At 38.5% G+C, this 19460-nt stretch overlaps 1 protein-coding gene and 1 pseudogene across 4 annotated transcripts in view; one reads left to right on the top strand and one right to left on the bottom strand.

Annotated features, from left to right (window-relative positions):
* TAF1B (TATA-box binding protein associated factor, RNA polymerase I subunit B) overlaps nucleotides 1-19460 on the bottom strand; it is a 52328-nt gene that overhangs the window by 9875 nt on the left and 22993 nt on the right. For all 4 annotated transcript variants that reach the window (XM_043917056.1, XM_043917057.1, XM_043917058.1 and 1 more), the window contains 2 exons: nucleotides 4001-4148; nucleotides 268-445 (listed from right to left, as the gene is read on the bottom strand). In XM_043917056.1, coding sequence (XP_043772991.1) covers nucleotides 268-445; nucleotides 4001-4148 — 326 coding nt within the window. The remainder of the gene's footprint in view (nucleotides 1-267; nucleotides 446-4000; nucleotides 4149-19460) is intronic.
* On the top strand, nucleotides 6445-6785 carry LOC122702994 (annotated as a pseudogene).

The following is a 19460-nucleotide window of genomic DNA, read 5'->3' as shown; positions in this document are numbered from 1 at the left end:
TTTAAAACTCAGGAGAATGAGACACATGTGTAGCTTCCTAAAAATGGAAGAAAACATGATCCAAACAACTTACTAAAGGAGAATGAAATCTCTAACAAATACCTGAGCCAAAACATTAGGTAAGGAGTAGTTGCTGCTACAAGTCAGTGTTCTATAACAACTGAGAGTCTCTACTTTCTACTGAGATATAACATGTGGAGTCCTTTACTCTGAATAATTAGTGGAAAATGATACAATTTTTTCCTCCTAAGGCAGACATACACTTACCATTCTAAATTGTCATCTAATAAAAAGAGCAGTTTCAATGCCACTACAATGACAGCTACAGCTTGCACATCATATTTAACAGTTTTTGCCTTTTTAGCTATAGGATCAAATCTTAGAAAATCCACTTCTCCTATTCCAGTCGCTTTTACCACTAGGCAGGTTAAATTATGCATTTCATCTGTTGAAGAATAAAACAGAAAAATGTGAAATTAAACTCTTTTGTTAATGAGACCATACTAATGTATATATCCACGAGATAAGCTTTATCTTAAAATATGATACAATGCCAGAACTCTGAGACATACCATTTTGTGTATAAATAAACCAAAAAATGAAATGTGTATAGAAAAACAAATGGTTGAATCCTGGCAAGGTCTATCTTCTATTCTGACTTCCCAAAACGCCTGCTATCTACGGGACACATCTTGGCACTGAATACACAGGCACACATCCATCTTCTATTGCTTCATCCATGCTCCTTGTCTATGTTTCTACGGCAATTTGCATTTACCTGAAACTAACTTTCCTGTAAGACCAAGGGCTTCTCTAAAAATATGCACTCGGGAAGCTAGGGAGCCTGGCTAGCACACTGGAAGGCCCAGTGTGCATCTCACCCGCTGCACTGCTTTCCCAAAGAAATTACACGCTCAGCACAGACTCATCTATTATTCAAGGCTGAGTAACTTGGGACTTGGAGCCAGAACACCTACAGCCTATATATTTAGGCTTTCTAATCATGAGCTTTGTGACTCCAGACTAGAGCCACTCAACCTCAGTTTCTTCATTTGTAAAAGGCATTACGGTGAGGATAAACATTAAAAAGATAGGACAAGTGAATTATACTTTGAAAACACTGAATTACTAAGCGAATTTCTTTACTTACTAACTGAAGTACCTATATTTTGATTAAATTCAAGTAGAACAGTTGTTATTTACAAGAGCATAATAAGTTGTATTGCATTTCCTATATACTGTCAGTCATTATGTTCTATTGATTCTATTCTCTTAATGTAGTATACAATACTTTTGTAACAGTACAAATAATATTACACACAGTATATATATGTCTCTATATATAGTATTAAATACAGAATTTTATTACTATAAAAATGGTATTTCTTGAAAAATGTCTCCCCTATTTATTTAAAATTAATATCTTGAATTGCTTCTCTTATACTAAAAGTACACACTAATAAAAAGCAAATGGAAGAAATTATGAGGAAGGAAGCCAGGACAGGAGAGAAAAACTAAGATTCTGACCTGGAGTATTATGTGACCTGGAGTATTATATGACGCCTTGGCCATCAGCAGCCAGGCGTCACTCAGCTTGCCCACGTTTCATCTGAGATGAGAACACCCACCCGTCCTCCCTTTCCACCTTCAACAGATGAGGTAATACAGATGAAGGCACTTTGGAAACTCTACAGGGTTCCCCACAAATTAAACAGACATGACTATGAAAGCTGCCAGGAGTTCTCTCTGGCCGGCTCCTCAGCCCCAGAATGAGGGACGAAACTAAGAGACGCATTTGGAGTTCAGTCAGAGCCACCAAAGAGGCAGAGCTTACTCAGCAAGGGTGTGTGTGTGACACGCTCGCTGGAAGCTGCTTTCTGCCCAGTTCCAGAGACGACACTGTCACACATAAAGGCACTGAGGAGGGGCCTTCGTTGCCCCAGCATGCTTAAAACCACTTTTAGCTTTCTGGGAACCCGAAAACCTCTCTTTGAAAAAGGGCCAAGTACACAGATCTCTTCTTTTTGATCAATAGCACAAGAGAACTGTAGAGTGCAAACTTTCAGCTTTGAAAATGGCAATATTCTAGAAGTCTTCTTATAATCTCATGGGTAGGAGCCCAATCAACGTCACATTTTAGAATGTAATTTTGAAGGGATCACCACATCTTAGTTTGTAGATCTATTTTGTTTACTGTTTCCTCCCAATAATACAAACTCAGTATAGGACATTTATAAGATACATAAAGTGGGAAGAAAGAAAAAATGCATTACTATAACTTAGAAATAGCACTTAAATATTTGGGTAAATTTATTTCCAATATTTTCATGAATATTTTAATTTTATATAGCTATGATTATATTATATATAATTTATAATTTGGCCTATTTCCTTTTCTATTATGACATAAACATTTCCCATACTTTTATATACTCTTCACAAACATGATTTTAAAAGATGCACATGGTTCCACTGAATATACAAAATATTTACTTAAACATTACCTTTCCATTGGATATTTATTTCTGGTTTCTCAGTACTACAAATAAGGTCAATAACATTTGTGTATAGTTTTTTATCTATATTCCAAATTATTTCTATTGAACACTTTGTGGGAAGTAAAATTTCTCTATCCTGGCTCTTTTTAATATGGTCTCTAAAACAGCACTTTAAAACATCAGATGATAGCAGTCTCTCTCTGTATATTATAGTGGCTTTAATTCTACTTGTTACTCTCAGGAAGAGTTAGGTGAGAAATACTATTAAGTTACACACACTGGTCAAAAAACACTGCCACCATCACTTCTGTCCAATAGCGACTATGTGAGCTAGACACTTGCCATAACCCAGCCCGAGCCAGTTATATTTTGGTAATTCCTTGCATTCTTTCCATATCTTAAGAGTTCCCCATTATGAGCTTAGGATTTTGAAGTATATAACAGAACACAGGAACTGGCCATATTTTAAAAAAACCACTCCGAAAGTAAATCAAAAAACCAAAATCCAAAACAATAAACTGATATATGTAACATGCCAAAGTGCAGAAATCAGACTTCCCAAATTCTGGAATCTTAATCAAAGAGCCAGTGACTTCTGAAGTTACAGCAAGACGCATACATTCCTTAGCTTAATAAATGATACATTTGAGAAGCTTATTTTTTCCTCTTTAAAAAATATTTTAGAAGACTTAATATTTACATTTGTGTATATATGTTACTCCAATTTATGTTTATTTTTATAGCTAAAATTATATTATACATGCAGTTTTGTATATTGTTTTTTTCATATAACATGTCTTTTCCTTTCCTATTAAAAATAAATTCAATCACATTTTTTTATATTGCATAAGCAATAATATAGTCACGCCATGTTTGTATTTTCTGTTAAGAATAGAAACCCTGCATTTCTCACATTTCTAGTTTAGCAAGAAATTCAGGAATAGATTCCATCAGCGAATTCCGCTGGGGTGACCTGTGTCTTGGTGTATTGTGAACAAGGGCTAGTGAGGCTGCCTTTGCATCCTACCAGACCTTCATCTCCATTTGTCTCAGGGACTGGAAATAGAAATATGTTACTAAACAATAAAAATATCACTGCAGATTAACTTCTGGGATTTTAAAAATTAGAATTCTTTATTTACTAATCACGCTTCATGCAAATGAAGGAGTGCTGCCCTTTTTCAGCGGAGGTGCCTAAGTAATTAATAATACATACTGAATCATGTGTTACTTGTATTCAGCAAAAACTTACTGTAAAAACCAAACATTATCTCTCAAGCTTATCCCTCTCACCCAAAATAGAGCTCATTACTTCTGAATAGTGTCCTTTTAACCATTTTAAATGGTCCAAAACATTTTAAGAAAGAATTTTGAAATTAAGCATCATGTTACTATGGACCCTGTCAGGTGACTCTAATAGTCTCTGATTGAGAGGATTTGATACATTTTTCATAATAATTCAATAAGTCAAGGCTTACTCACCATATATACCTCACACTTACCAGGGAGATTGACCTCCATCAAGTATTTCATACACAAGATGTTTGGATGAAGATAGCAGTTTTCAGTTATGTCTGGAAAACGCGGCAAATCTAAAAATGTGGCAACTTCAATTATTTTTTTAAAGATAACTTCATAGTTAGGCCAAGACTGGAATGAAAGAGATAGTCAAGGTAGTGATTTCTGCAACATAAATTATTTTAAAAACTACTTTCTGATTTTAAAAATAACATGTATTCACTGAATAAAACTTGGAGTATAGATTAAAAACATTAAGCAGAAACACCCATAAACCCCAAATATCCTCACTGAACTATTTTAAACAGTAATAGTTATAAATTTAAAAGCCACTAAAATTCTATCTGGCTCAAACAATTCTTACTGGCCTTACCCATGATATAGTAAAACCATTACTTCTTGCCAATCATGGAAGAATCTGGGATAAAGCTGTAATCCTACTGGAATTACGATGTCGTCATAATCCCAGCAAAGCAGGACTTCCCTCTCGCCTTCCCTAACCAGAACCCTCTCGCCAACCTTCCAATTCACAGCTAACAGATTCAATTCAGTGTTACATAACATTCACACGCTTCTGTGTTGGAGATGACACCAGGGCTTAAGTCTTATAGTTAAAAACGTGCAATTCAGCTTTCTATTTTCTCATATGTTAGTCTATAAGAAAGAGTACCTTACAGAATTCAGGAAAATGTATGAGCCAATATTAATAAATTAATTCTGTTCATTTTACGAGCACCCTTGTAGCTAATTTGGTATGCTATTTATATTTTTGCAATTTCCAAACATTCTTCTCATTGATACTACATATAATTTTTCCTTATTTACTTATCCATTCACATAAAAATGTTAAATTTAGAGTCTATTCTATGTAAGATACTTCGGGAAATATAAAGATGAATAAAGTCATCTCTTCAAGGAATATATACTCTAGAAAAGGAGGTCAGTGTTCAAAGATAACTATAGGATAAGATAGCTGTTGAGTGCTACAACCAACATTTTTTTTTTAAGATCTATGGGATTTCAGAAAAACTGACATTTCTGACATGGTTGGACCTCGTTAAAATTAGGCCAGAATACAAACATTCTGGAAATCTGTTTGGCAATATTTATTAAAGTTGACTGGAAGTCAAGAGTGAGATTACTCTCAGGGTGCAGGTGATCACGACTGGAAGTGGGGATAGGATGGAGCTTCTGGGGTGCAGAGATGGTTGTTTTTTGATCTAGGGGGCTGGTTCAGGTAATGAAAGTTCATCAGGTTGGGTACATTTGTGATATGTTCACTTTTCTGTATGTATGTCTCGCTTAAAAAAACATGCTAAGAGGGAAAGTTTAGTAAACTATTTTGTGTAACAATCACTTCATATATCACCCTATAGGAGAAATCATCCAACCAGCAAATTCAGAGTTGGCAAGACCTTTAAAGGTATCTGGTCTAAATTTACAAAACCCCTAGCAGGTGTATGTCTAGCTCTTGTAAATCTCCAGTGATGGGAACTCAATACCTTTCCTGAAGGTAGTCTATTCAATTTTTAATGCATTTAATCATTACAAAGTTCTTCCTTATTCTAAGTGAAAATCTGTTTCCCAACAATTTGTACCAATAATATTACTATGTCAAGTCTTGCCCATTTTCTAAATGTATGAAGGTGTTTGGGAACCAAGTGAAGGAACAAATACTTCTCTGTTCAATGTTACTTTGGCACATTCAGCTTACATGCAATTATAAAGCACAAGGGAATACTTTATAATGGTACTGGCTCAGATGGTACAGTGTCTGCCTGCAATGCTGGAGACCCGGGTTCAACCCCTGGGTTGGGAAGATCCCTTGGAGAAGGAAATAGCAACCTGCTCCAGTACTCTCGCCTGGAAAATTCCACGGACAGAAATTCCATGGCGGGCGATAGTCCATGGGGTCGCAAAGAGTTGGACATGACTGAGTGACTTTACTTAAATTACAGAAAACAAACTGCAAATTTCCAGAATTTATAACTATGTCCAATTTTACTTTGCCTGAGGTTACAACCTTCTTTGTATTGTATTTATTTTGATACCAGTATTTCAGTATCTAAACTTTTTTGAGTTTTATTAGGGAGGAAAGGCTTTTAGTTTATGCTATATTATTAACATATGATCAACCTGTAGCTGAAGAATACAAAGTAAATTTCTGTCTAACCAAATAGCAGTGTGGCCTTTTAAGTCTGTTCTAAATGATGAGGTACAGTAATTCTACTTGTATACAAAAATACTATTAACAACTGTATTTTAATCTGTAAATTTAAAAAGGAAAAAAATGACCCAGTCACTGAGCTGCTGCCAGGGACTCAGCGGCCTCCCCTCGCTTCCTGATGGAGGCTCTGTCCCCTAACCCGCTTTCTCCCGCCGCCACCTTCCGCAGGCCATTTCCACCGGGGAAAAGGAATCATATTGTATGTCCCCTATCCAGAACCTCCACTCTTCCGACCCTTTGCTGATGTAAGTGAGGGTGATGATCTGCTTCCTGCCGGCACTGAGGATTATATCCATACAAGAATTCAATAGAGAAACAGCAGGAAGACCCTTACTACCGTCTAAGAGATCGCTGATGATGATGATAAAAAGAAACTAGTGAAGACATTTAGGAAGAAATTTGCCTGCAAAGGTACTGCAATTGAGCATCCAGAATATGGAGAAGGAATTCAGTTACAGGGTGACCAGCACAAGAACATATGCCAGTTCCTGGTGGAGACTGGACTGGCTAAGGATGACCAGCTGAAGGTTCACGGATTTTAAGTGCTTTTGGCTCACTGAAGCTTAAGTGAGGATTTCCCTGCAATGAGTAGAATTTCCCTTCTGTCCCTACTCACAAGTTTAAAAACCTCACAGCCTGTATAATGTAACCATAATTTTGGGTTTGCTTTTTAACTTGGACTAGTGTAACTCCTACATGCAATAAACCAAAAAGAGCCACACAAAAAAAGTTAAAAATGAAAACATACACTCTATCTAAGTGACCTTTGGGAAAAGCTGTCTTTTTATCTTTATAAAATCAACTCATTTAGACATCTGCATCAAGTTGCTCAGAATTTGAAGAATCTTCTCAAGTTAACAATTAATGTTACTGACAAGATTTATGGTAACCCTAATCCTGCTCCCCTCTGGTGGCTTAAACGGTAAAGACTCTGCCTGTAATGCAGGAGATTGGGGTTTAATCCCTGGATCGGGAAGATCCCCTGGAGAAGGAAATGGCAACCCACTCCAGTATTTTTGCCTGGAGAATTCCATGGACACAGGAATTCTAGTCATGGAGCTGCAAAGAGTCGGACATGACTAAAGTGACTTAGCATACAATCCTTTTAAATAATGCAGGTAGGAGATGAAATTAAGTACTTTTATCTGCAAACAAACACTAAAGCAGTGAATGTTCCTCTTTGAAAAATAATTATCTCAGAAAATCAACTTAATGGATAATAAATTCTTGACAAGTAATAGTAAGATCATTAATGAAAAGGAATCTAGTAAGCAAAAAAGAATTAATGCTTTCGAACTGTGGTGCTGGAGAAGACTCTTGAGAGTCGCTTGAATTGCAAGGAGATCAAACCAGTCCATCCTAAAGGAAATCAGTCCTGAATATTCCTTGGAAGGACTGATGTTGATGCTGAAGCTCCAATACTTTGGCCACCTGATGCAAAGAGCTGACTCATTGGAAAAGACCCTGATATTGGGAAAGACTGAAGGCAAAAGGAGAAGAGGGCGGCAGAGGATGAGATGGTTAGATGGCATCACTGACTTAATGGAAATGAATTTGAGCGAACTCCGGGAAATAGTGAAGGACAGAGGAGCCTGGTGTGCTGCAGTCCATGAGGTCGCAAAGAGTCGGACATGACTTAGCGACTGAACACATACACACAAAATATCCACACTGACATCCGCTACCTTCTGCCTCCAACATCACGTGAAATGGTGGCCCAACTGGCTCTACAGGGCTTGGCTACGGACTAACCCCACCACACATCTGCTCCTATTCCACCCAAGTCAGGCCACTCTAGGGGCCTGCACCACCAGCTCAGCAAAGCATCCAACCTGGGGCAGGAGACTGGCAGGACTATGACACGACACTGTTGTAGAGAATGTGATCACAGGATCACATTTTTGTTTTCGTGCCATTGTCCTTAGCCCGGAGAATGGTAGAAGGCTCTAATTTTGACAAGATTCCAAAACATGGATATATAAAATAATTACAGTAAACATTTAACGACTGTGTTGAAGTGAAGTCGCTCAGTCGTGTCCAACTCTTTGCGACCCCATGGACTGTAGCCTAACTGGATCCTCCGTCCATGGGATTCTCCAGGCAACAGTACTAGAGTGGGTTGCCATTTCCTTCTCCAGGGGATCTTCCTGATCCAGGGATTGAACCCGGGTCTCCCGCATTGTAGGCAGACGCTTTATCGTCTAAGCCACCAAGAAATAGTGTTATTTTGACTTTCAGAAAAATGTATGCATGTATAGAATACACCTAAAGGAAGGATGTAATAAAAGTTGCTGGGCATTTGTACTATATTTCATTTGGAATCTGTGTGTTAAGTAGAATAAGAGCACTACTAGAATACTGTTTAAAACTTGGCATGTTTAGTTTAGGTATAATAGTACTTTGTTTGTTTTTTTTTTTAGTTCTCCCACTTTATTGCTACCAACCCATCTCCCTCCACCCTCGTGCACACATGCTCAGTCATGTGACCCCATGGACTTCAGCCCGCCAGGCTCCTCTGTCCCTGGACTTTTCCAGGCAAGAATACTGGAGTGGGTTGCCATTTCCTTCTCCATAGTACTTTGTTTTATATTGGTCTTTGGTTATCCCCGAATTAATTTACTTTTCCCTCTAAGTTTTTTTTGTGGAACAAGATGCAATAGCATAAGACAGACAGAGGCAGAGATGAAAAGACTAGTCTGTATTGTTCAGAGCATATTTCTATCAGAACCACTTGTAAGACGCTGATTTAAAAGTCCTCAATCCCACACCAGACTTCATAAATCCATCCCTAACACTAGGTCTAGGAAGTTGTAGTTTAAACAAACTCTCCACAATATTCTTGTGCAAGATAATAATAAAATAAAATGAAGCGGCTCTCCACTCCTTCCTGGAGCCTGGAAGAGACGCTCTGACGGTTTTAGTTCACAAGCCTGATGAGAGAAGTGTACCCACACATTCCAGCGATGGCTAAGATGCTGCGGAAAGCCAGGAACAAAAGAGCACGTCAGCTGGTTTCTATTCACACTGCCTAGCAGTAGTAATCCTGGAAGGGAGTGGGAGTGAGGGAACCTGAGAACACCTGTTATCATTACACTCCTCTCAGTTTCCCTCAGGCAGATTTCAAACCTGCTAGATGATTACTCTAACAGAGGTTGCACAAACAATCCCAAGAGTGACATGCGGCCTACAGAGGAAGAGGGTGAAAAAATCTGGAGTAAAGTTTGAAAACTCAGAGTGTATTAAAGCTTGATCCAGCGAGATAGTCATCTGGAGGGGCTCAGAGAGTGACTGACAGCTCTGGAGGAGTCTTTTTCTTCCTTAAACCAACAGGGACCTAGTTTCACAAAGGGCGTAAGATTGCTCCGAGGCAAAATGAATCATCATGGCAAAGTGCCACTCAGTGGGTTTGGCTGAACCAGCACTGCATCTTTTCTTTTCACTCATTCAGAGAGATCAGAATGTTGTTGATCAACATTCACAAAGCTGGAGATGTACTTCAGAATGGATTTCCAGGTTCCTCTTTATTGCTTCTTGCTGAGTCTAGTGAGGGATGACGAAATGACTAATTCTTGAGAGGCCTTAGAATCACTGTCAAGGACCGTGGTACAATAATATGTATGTTACATACTAACTGTTTAGAAATTGGTCTGTGGGTTTAAAACACATAAAGATTAAAAAAAAAAAAAGAAAACAAGGCTGAAAATACACAAGTAGCTCCACTGTCTGCTAAGTCACTGGCAGAATAAATTCCACCTGTAAGAGAAAAGTCTGTTTAGGCCCAATTTTGGCTTAAGCAGCAATTTGCTTATCTGCTACTCTATACAGAGATGGTGTCTCTGAAAAGGAATAGATTTTTAGTTTATTCTACCAGATGAACTGAAAGATTTTTGCTAGAAATAAATGAAGCTTCAGATCAGCACCACACTTCAGAAATTTGACTCAAAAATAAAGCAGCAGAAGAGACAGAGGCAGAAAAAAAGAGGAGGAGGTTATCTTTAAATTTAAAGAAAATGAAACAGTTTACCTCCCAGGAGTTGGGAATCACAACTCAGAAAAAGGAGATGGTTGGAAATTCTAAAACTTAATTTTCACACCTGTTTCCTCTCCTGAACTTGACTCAAGTCAGAGTAATGGCAGAAAGACAAACCCATGGCCCGCTTGGAAGAAGAAACAAACCACATCAATACTCTCTACTCTGGATTCCACTCCCCTATGTTATAAAGTGAGTTTTGTCAGATTTGTTGTTATTGGGGCCCACTTGAATATTAACAGAACAATTTAATGGAAAGAAATAGTTCACACAGGATAAAGGTTTAAGGGTCTTTAAAGCCTTTTTTTCCCTCCTCCCTTTGGTTTTATTTTTTTCTTTTAAGGTGTGCTCAACTTTCTGGAATAACAAAAACAAAACAAAACCAAACACAGAAGAAAAACAGTCCCAAGCAGCCCACACACACAAAACTCCACTGGCATTATCTTCATCACCATCTCCCAGAACAATCGCACCTTTTGTCATTTCTGGTGGAGGTACAGCTGCTGAAGAAGCCAAGACTTAGTAGAGAAAGCTAAGACATGAAGGGAGGGAAGAAAATGCTTCCTTTGTTAACCAAAAGCTGTTTCCATTTAAAAGTTTCAACATACTATGGAATAGTGAATGCACTTTTGTGAGCAAATGCAAAGCGTACAATGAAGAAAAGCTGCCTGTCAACTAAATAAACAGTCATCTGAAGGCATCCCAAACCTTCTCCACTTTTCTTGAAAAATGTGGGGGAGAGGGGGGAGGGAGTATGTACTATTAGTAGACACAGTGGAGGATGAGTCTAAAACGTATAGTAAATATGACACATGGGGCTTCTAGAGGGCTATAGATTCATTTAATTACAATATTAAGAAATCCCAAGGCGAATATGTTTTTTAAAAGACCACAAGGCTATAATCAATTGTTCTAGCATGCATTAAAAATGGCGTGCTTGGGAAAGCATTTTATTGAATTTCACAAATATTCCACTGAGTTTATTTTCCTTCATGAAGCAATGCCTGAAGACAGGTAAGGACAAGCTAGAGTTTCTGTTACACAACAGCAGGCTCTTGTGATAAACCTGATTACAATACCCTGTCAGAGGTGAACTTCCTGCTTTGCTATTAAAAAAAGGCACAGTGCCGCACCCTTACTTATTGTTGTTTCGAAGCAAAAATTCAGCTGAGAAAAAGCTAATGCTACATGCACCTGTTAACCCAAACCTAAAATAAGACTTTCTATGGCAAAGGGAAATTAATAAAGAATAAAACTATGTCAGAAGAGATGACAAAGCACTGTAATGTATTATTTATGGAGGAAGGATAAAATGAATTCCACACGCATTATAATTCATAAAACAGTTCAATTCGCATTTCTGGTATGCTAGAATTATCTTAATTGTTGTAAATCTATCAGAATTAACAAGAAATATACTTTTTTATATTCAAAATCTAGTCTTCTGAAAGGCTATGGTGAATACATTACTTTATGTGAAATATAGTCTTGGTCCTGGGGATAAGACCATTTCAGAAACATGCTGTCGACTTGCCCAGACCAAGATAAACCTTATGAACAAATACAAATTTATGAATCGATGACCAACTGAACAGGAGACGCTCATTTGGTTTGGCCTCAGGATAAGAGTTGGGAAAAACCTACCGACATTCTCCTCCAAACATTCTGCTTATTGTGGAATACCTACATTTAAATTCACCTATCTGTACTAAAGCATATTAGAAGCTGGTATCCAGAAGAGCAGACAATCCCCAAATAATTTCCATTTGATCTTGGCAGGGTTACATGATCATTTTTGCAGCAGGCTAACCTTTGTCATTGGGCTTCCCTGGTGGCTCAGTCGGTAAAGAATCCAACTGCAATGCAGGAGACCTGGGTTCGATCCCTGGGTTGGGAAGATCTCCTGGAGGAGGGCATGGCAACCCACTCTAGTGTTCTTGCCTGGAGAATTCCATAGACAGAGGAGCCTGGCGGGCTGCAGTCCATGGAGTCACAAAGAGTCAGACACGACTGAGCAGCTAAGCACAGCATAACCTTTGTCATTACTCGGTTTTCCTTAGGCGAGTACAGAACTTGGTTCTCATTCCTTCTCCTGGGAAGTAGAGTTTGGGGGAGGCCTGGGCTGAACACGCTGGGTACCAGGGGTGGGTACTGACACAGGATCGAACTAAGTCACAGACAGTTCACATGAAATCACTGGCTTCACTTTGCAAATATCAGGTATTATTTTTCTAAAAAAAAGTCATCCATGTAGCCTCAAACATACACTTTCTGACTGGGGTAATTAACTACTGGTTTCGGTACATGGGTGAGCAGTACGAAGAACTGATAAGATTATTAATCTCACAAGCGGTTTTCATGAGTGATACTGACACACCCATGAATCGAGTTTGTAAATGTCCTTACTTATAAGCAGAAATTACATCCCTTATGCATTTACCACTAAAATGTCAGTGGAATGCTTTTTTATTTTTTCAGCCAAATGCCACTATTTAATAGCCCCCTGATACATAATAAATACAAAAGCAGCAGACTGTAAGCTTACTACTTAGGTAGAAAAAAATCCCCAACAAATGTATTTGAAATCTTCTCTAAATAAAGTATTTAATTCTGTTTTTCAGCTATTTCAAATCATTTAATCAACAAACAGAGTTCTTTTCCACGTATACAGAATTGTACTATATATGAGGTCTTACGTGTGTGTGTGTGCGCGCGCGCACCTGCTCAATCATGTCTGACTTTGTGACCCTGTGGACTAAAGCTCACCAGGCTCCTCAGTCCATGGAATTCTCCAGGCAAGAATACTGGAGTGGGTAGCCATTTCCTACTCCAGGGGATCTTCCCAACCCAGTGATCAAACATGAATCTCTTGCAGCTCCTGCATTACCAAGCAGATTTTTTACCACTGAGCCACCATGGAAGCCCATGAAGTCTTACGGATGACAAACAGAAGCACTGCGTGATTCCTACTGTCAAAGAGTAGCTAGGGATGCAAAGAATATACAAACAAACCAACTGTTACATCTGCCCATGGACTCCTCCTTTAGTACTCCCTCTGTGGTTCTCCCTCCAGAGGTAACTAATATCCTGAATTTTGCTTACATGAACTTTTTTTAAAAATAGTTTTATCATACATATAAATATACCTATATATTTACTTTAACTTCTTTTTTGAGCTTAATAAAAATGGCATCATACTGTACATAGTTTCCTAAGATTTGCCTTTCACACTCGATATAATGTTAGATCCATTCCTGCTGCTTGTATCTATGGTTGTTTAATACACCATGTCTGACTGTGTCACATTTTATCCCTTTTTCTGGTGACAGACATTTAGATTGTTTCCAGTTCTATTTGTTTGCTTTTTTTCTCATCACGTAGCTTCCTTCTTTAGCCTTTTAGCCTTGTATCCTTAAACACTAATCTCCATCAACAGACAACTAGTGAGGTAATTGTGGCATATCTATTCTGTGCAGCTTCCAGAAAAATAAAAAGTTAAAGTTAGTAAGTTAATTGCAGTTATACAAGAGAGTAAAAGAAAACTAAGATCATGGCATCTGGTCCCATCACTTCATGGCAAATAGATGGGGAAACAGTGGAAACAGTGGCTGACTTTATCTTTCTGTGCTCCAAAATCACTGCAGATGGTGACTGCAGTCATGAAACTAAAAGATACTTGCTCCTTGGAAGGAAAGTTATGACCAACCTAGACAGCATATTAAAAAGCAGAGACATTACTTTGCCAACAAAGGTCCATCTACTCAAAACTATGGTTTTTCCAGTAGTCATGTATGGATGTAAGAGTTGGACTATAAAGGAAGTTAAATGCTGAAGAACTGATGCTTCTGAACTGTGGTGCTGGAGAAGACTCTTGAGAGTCCCTTCGACTGTGAAGAGATCCAACCAGTCCATCCTAAAGGAAATCAGTCCTGAATATTCATTGGAAGGACTAATGCTGAAGCTGAAACTCCAATACTCTGGCCACCTGATGTGAAGAACTGACTCATCTGAAAAGACCCTGATGCTGGGAAAGATTGAGGGCAGGAGGAGAAGGGGACAACAGAAGATGAGATGGTTGGATAGCATCACCAACTCAATGGACATAAGTTTGAGTAAATTCCAGGAGCTGGTGATGGACAGGAGGCCTGGCATGATGCAGTCCACAGGATCGCAAAGAGTCAGACATGACTGAGTGACTGAACTCAACTGAACTGAAGAGATTATCCCTATTCTTTGAAAATATACACTAAAATATTTAGGGATGATGTGCTATGTAAATGTAACTTACCTCAATGATTCAGAAATAGAATTCCAGAGATAGATACAGTGATAAAATAGCACAAAGGATGAAACTGTAGGATAAAATAGTAATAAAATTTGAATCTGGGTAAAGGATACATTTTTATTTTTGCAGCTTTTTTATAAATCTAAAACTATTCCCAAATAAAAGTTTATTTAAAAAAAAAAAAAAGCTCTCTAAAGATATACCATGTTCTTGGATTGAAAGAATCAATATTGTTAAAATGACTATACTACCTAAAGCAATCTACAGATTCAGTGCAATCCCTATCAAATTACCAATGTCATTTTTCACAAAACTAGAACAAAAAATCTGATAATTTGTATGGAAACACAAAAGACTCTGAACAACCTAAGCAATCTTGAAAAAGTAAAATGGAGCTGAAGGACTCAACCTTCCTGATTTCAGACTATACTATAAAGCTACAGTCATCAAGAAAGTATGGTACTGGCACAAAAACAGAAATATGGACCAATGGAACTAGAAAGAAAGCCCAGAGATAAACCCACACACTTATGGTCATCTTATCTTTGACAAAGGAGGCAAGAATATACAATGGAGAAAAGACAATTTCTTCAATAAGTGGTGCTGGGAAAACTGGACAGCTACATGTAAAAGAATAAAATTAGAATACTTCCTTGTTAGGAAAATAAACTATACACAAAATAAAACTAAATACACAAAAATAAACTAAAAATGGATTAAACACCTAAATGTAATCATCAGAGACTATAAAACTCTTAGAGGAAAACATAGGCAGAACACTCTTTGATATAAATTGCAGCAAGATCTTCTATGACCCACCTCCTAGAGTAATGGAAATAAAAACAAATGGGACCTAACTAAACTTTAAAGCTTTCACACAGCAAAAGAAACCATAAACAAAACGAAAAGACAGCTCTCAGAATGGGAAAAATAATTGCAAATGAAGCAATCAATGGACAAAGGATTAATCTCCAAAATATACAAGCAGCTCAATATCAGAAGAACAAACAACCCAATCAAAAAATGGACAGAAGACCTAAACAGACATTTCTTCAAAGACATACAGATGACCAATAAATGCATGAAAAGGTGCTCAACATCTCTCATTATTAGAGAAATGCAAATCAAAACTACAATAAGGTATCACCTCACACTGGTCCGAATGGCCATAATCGAAAAATCTACAAACAGGATGTGGAGAAAAGGGAACCCTCCTGCACTGTTGGTAGGAATGTAAATTGATACAGCCACTATGCAGAACAGTATGGAGATTCCTTCAAAAACTACCATACAACCCAGCAATTCCACTACTGGGTATATACTCTGAGAAAACCATAATTGAAAAAGATAACATGTACCACAATGTTCACTGCAGCACTATTTATAATAGCTGGGACACAGAAGCAACCTAGATGTCCATCAAAAGATGAATGGATAAAGAAATTGTGGTACATACATACAAGGGAATATTACTCAGCCATAAAAAACGAACACATTTGAGTCAGTTCTAGTGAGGTGAATGAACCTAGAGCCTTTTAACAGAGTGAAGTAAGTCAGAAAGAGAAAAAAATTATTGTATATTAATGCATATATATGGAATCTAGAAAAATGGTACTGATGAGCCTCTTTGCAGGGCAGGAATAGAGATGCAGAGGTAAAGAACAGACCTGTAGACCCAGTGGGGGAAGGAGAGGGTGGGACAAATTGAGAAAGTAACACTGAAACATATACGTTACCATATGTAAAATAGATAGCCAGTGGGAAGCTGCTGTATAACACAGGGAGCTCAACCCAGTGCTCTGTAACAACCTAGAGGGGTGGGTGGGGTAGAGGGTGGGAAGGAGGTTCAAGAGAGAAGGGACACATGGATACTAATGGCTGATTCACACTGTTGTATGGCAGAAACCAACACAACATTGTAAAGCAATTGCCCTTCAATTAAAAATTATATATATATATAAAGGCTAATTCCTCCAAAAAAAAGCTCACTAAGATACAAGTGAAAAAGGCAAAGTAAAATAGTTATTGTTATCCAGATATAGTCTCATATTATTTTAAACTTATACTTTCTATCAAAATCTCTATAAGAAATCATTCCCCTCTTTTACTCCTGCCCCTTCACTCAAGATTAATTTAAAACTAGTCAACAAAAGAGATTGTTATTAGGGCAAGAATTTTATATAAACAAAAGTTTATAACCACGATCCTCCAATAACATGGTCCAGCTGGTAGAAAATTCAGAAGCAAAGATTAGACAGTATTTGTGAATAGAGATTATAATTTTCAAAAAAATCCAGGAATAAATGAGCAGTTGGATATTTGCAGGCATTCAAGAAAGAACTGTTTAGGTAACAATTAGCTAAAAAGCATCTGAATATTGACTCTATTTCTAAATGTCTAAAAAGTAGTATTTGGAACACTTCTATTTCTGCCCTTAAAGCACTAACTACTATGGGAATTGACTTCCCATGATAAACAGAGAATTGGGGAAAATATATAAGGGGACTTCCCTCTGGTGGCCCAGTGGTTAAGAATCTGCCTTGCAATGTAGGGATGCAGGTTTGATTCCTATTTGGGGAACTAAGATCTCACATGCCCTGAGCGCTGCAACCACCGAAGCCGGCACCACTGAAGGGTCCACATGCTGCAACGACTGAGACCGTGTGCTCCGGCTCCTCGCCCCCGAACTAGAGAGACTACATGCCACTACTGAGTCCATGTGCCCCAATCAAAGTCCGTGTGCTGCAACAAAAGACCCCACAAGATGCAACTAAGACCCGATACAGTAAATAAATAATTTCTTTTTTTAAAGAAAAAATATATGAAACAATTTCAGGCATTAGAAAACAGGAAGCACAGGATGATTATGCCCTGAAAGAAGAGAAACAAACGGCTGCAGGATGCTGCCTGGAGGCAGTCTGCAACCTGCAGTGCAGGGAGCAGAGAGTGAAACAGAGCCCCATGGTCTCGCTGAGTTAGAGAGAGATTAGAGTTCCTGGAGGCTGGGGTGGCTATAATTTGCAGACACAGTATGAGTGAGAATGCAGATGCACAGAGAACTCTGGAGGTCTGCAAAGGGGTCCTCTCAGTCTTTGGCTGAGTACCAAACTCTGCATGCTTTAAAAAAAAAAAAGCAAAAAACTTGAGGCCAGGGGAGAAAAAAAAAAAAAATCTCTGGATCTTTCCCCCCAATGAATCCAGACAATTCTCAGAGCTCACATAAGGCACCAGCTGGAGTGGAGAGGCTTCATAATAGTGGGGGCACTAGGTGAAGTCTTTCAGAGGGACATCACTTAGTAGCAGGAGTTAAGTTAGTCCAAGAATAAAAGCTCTGGAACAGCCATAAAAAAGCTTGAAAACAAGCTTCTAAATGATCAAACTGATATCCAAGCTACCTAATCATACAGCAGAACAAAAATCTGGCATCCATCAACACAAAATTCACACTGTCTACATCCAATCAAAACCACCAGGCACGGAAAGCAGGAAAACACGACACACAATCAGGAGAGAAACCAGTCAACAGACTCAGAGGTAACAGAATCAGTAGATGAGAACCTTAAAACATCTACTGTAAATATTGTCAATAAACTGGAGGATGAAAAAGAAAACATAAACATAATGAGCAAAATGAAAAGTAAGACTAAAATGGAATTTCTAGCAATGAAAAACATGGAATCTGAAATGAAAAAAATAGTGGAAAAAAAACAGTAGATTACAAATTCAAGAAGTAAAGATCAGTGAATTTGAAGACATCACCATAGAAACTATACAATACAAAACAAAATGAGGGAAAAAAAAAAGAACAGAAGGCTGTACTTCGAGTTCGAGACTACTGTGTACAATGACCTCGGCAAAAGGTTCCACCTTCTGAAGTGTTTGAGCTTCCCTGGTGGCTCAGACAGTAAGGAGTCTGCCTGCAATGCAGGAGAAAGTGAAGTCGCTCAGTCATGTCTGACTCTTTGCGACCCCATGGACCGCAGCCTACCAGGTTCCTCCGTCCATGGGATTTTCCAGGCAAGAATTCTTGGATAGGTTGCCGTTTCCTTCTCCAGGGGATCTTCCCGACCCAGGGATCGAACCTGGGTCTCCCACACGGTGGGCAGATGCTTTACCATCTGAGCCACCAGAGACCCAGGTTCAATCCCTGGGTCAGGAAGATCCCCTGGAGAAGGAAATGACAACCCACTCCGATATTCTTGCCTGGAGAATCCCATGGACAGAAGAGTCTGGTGAATCCCAGTCCATGGGGTCATAAAGAGTTGGACATGACTGAGTGACTAATACTTCACTTCACTCTGAGGTGTTTACTCACATGTATAATTGGGAAGATGGTGAACCATACTCATGCAGAGGTTTAGTTAGGATCACAAACGTCTCTTGAAACAAACTGAAAACAACGTAAAGGCTGTGAAGGTTAAGAAAGCCTATGAAAAGAATTCCTTAAGTGGGCAAATGCAGGATAATATTTAATATTAATATTAAGTACTCTGAAAACCTGATGAAGAGCAAAGGGCATATAACCTTTGAGTACTATAAATTGTGATAAAGGCTCATAATTAAAAGAACAGAAGATCTTCCACTGGAAACATGAAAAGAGAGCTAGAGGAGGACTGATGCAAACAAAGGTCTTAAAACAGTGCCTCTCAAAACAAAAGTGCCGATGCTCAGTACTATCTGACTCTCTGCAGTCCTGTGGACTACAGCCCGCCAGGCTCCTCTGTCCATGGGATTCTCCAGGCAAGAATACTCGAGTGGTTTGCCATTCTCTTCTTCAGGAGATCTTCCTGACCCAGGGATTGGACTCCGGTCTTCCACATTGCAGGCAGATTCTTTACCATCAGAGCCACCAGGAAGCCCTAACATAGTAACTTTCAGTTCCTTCCTCTAAAGCAACATAGT

Source organism: Cervus elaphus, chromosome 11 (genome assembly GCF_910594005.1).
Source record: "Cervus elaphus chromosome 11, mCerEla1.1, whole genome shotgun sequence".
Classification (NCBI taxonomy): domain Eukaryota; kingdom Metazoa; phylum Chordata; class Mammalia; order Artiodactyla; family Cervidae; genus Cervus; species Cervus elaphus.
Note: the sequence above shows the minus strand (reverse complement) of the source record. Positions and strands in the feature narration are given on the sequence as shown.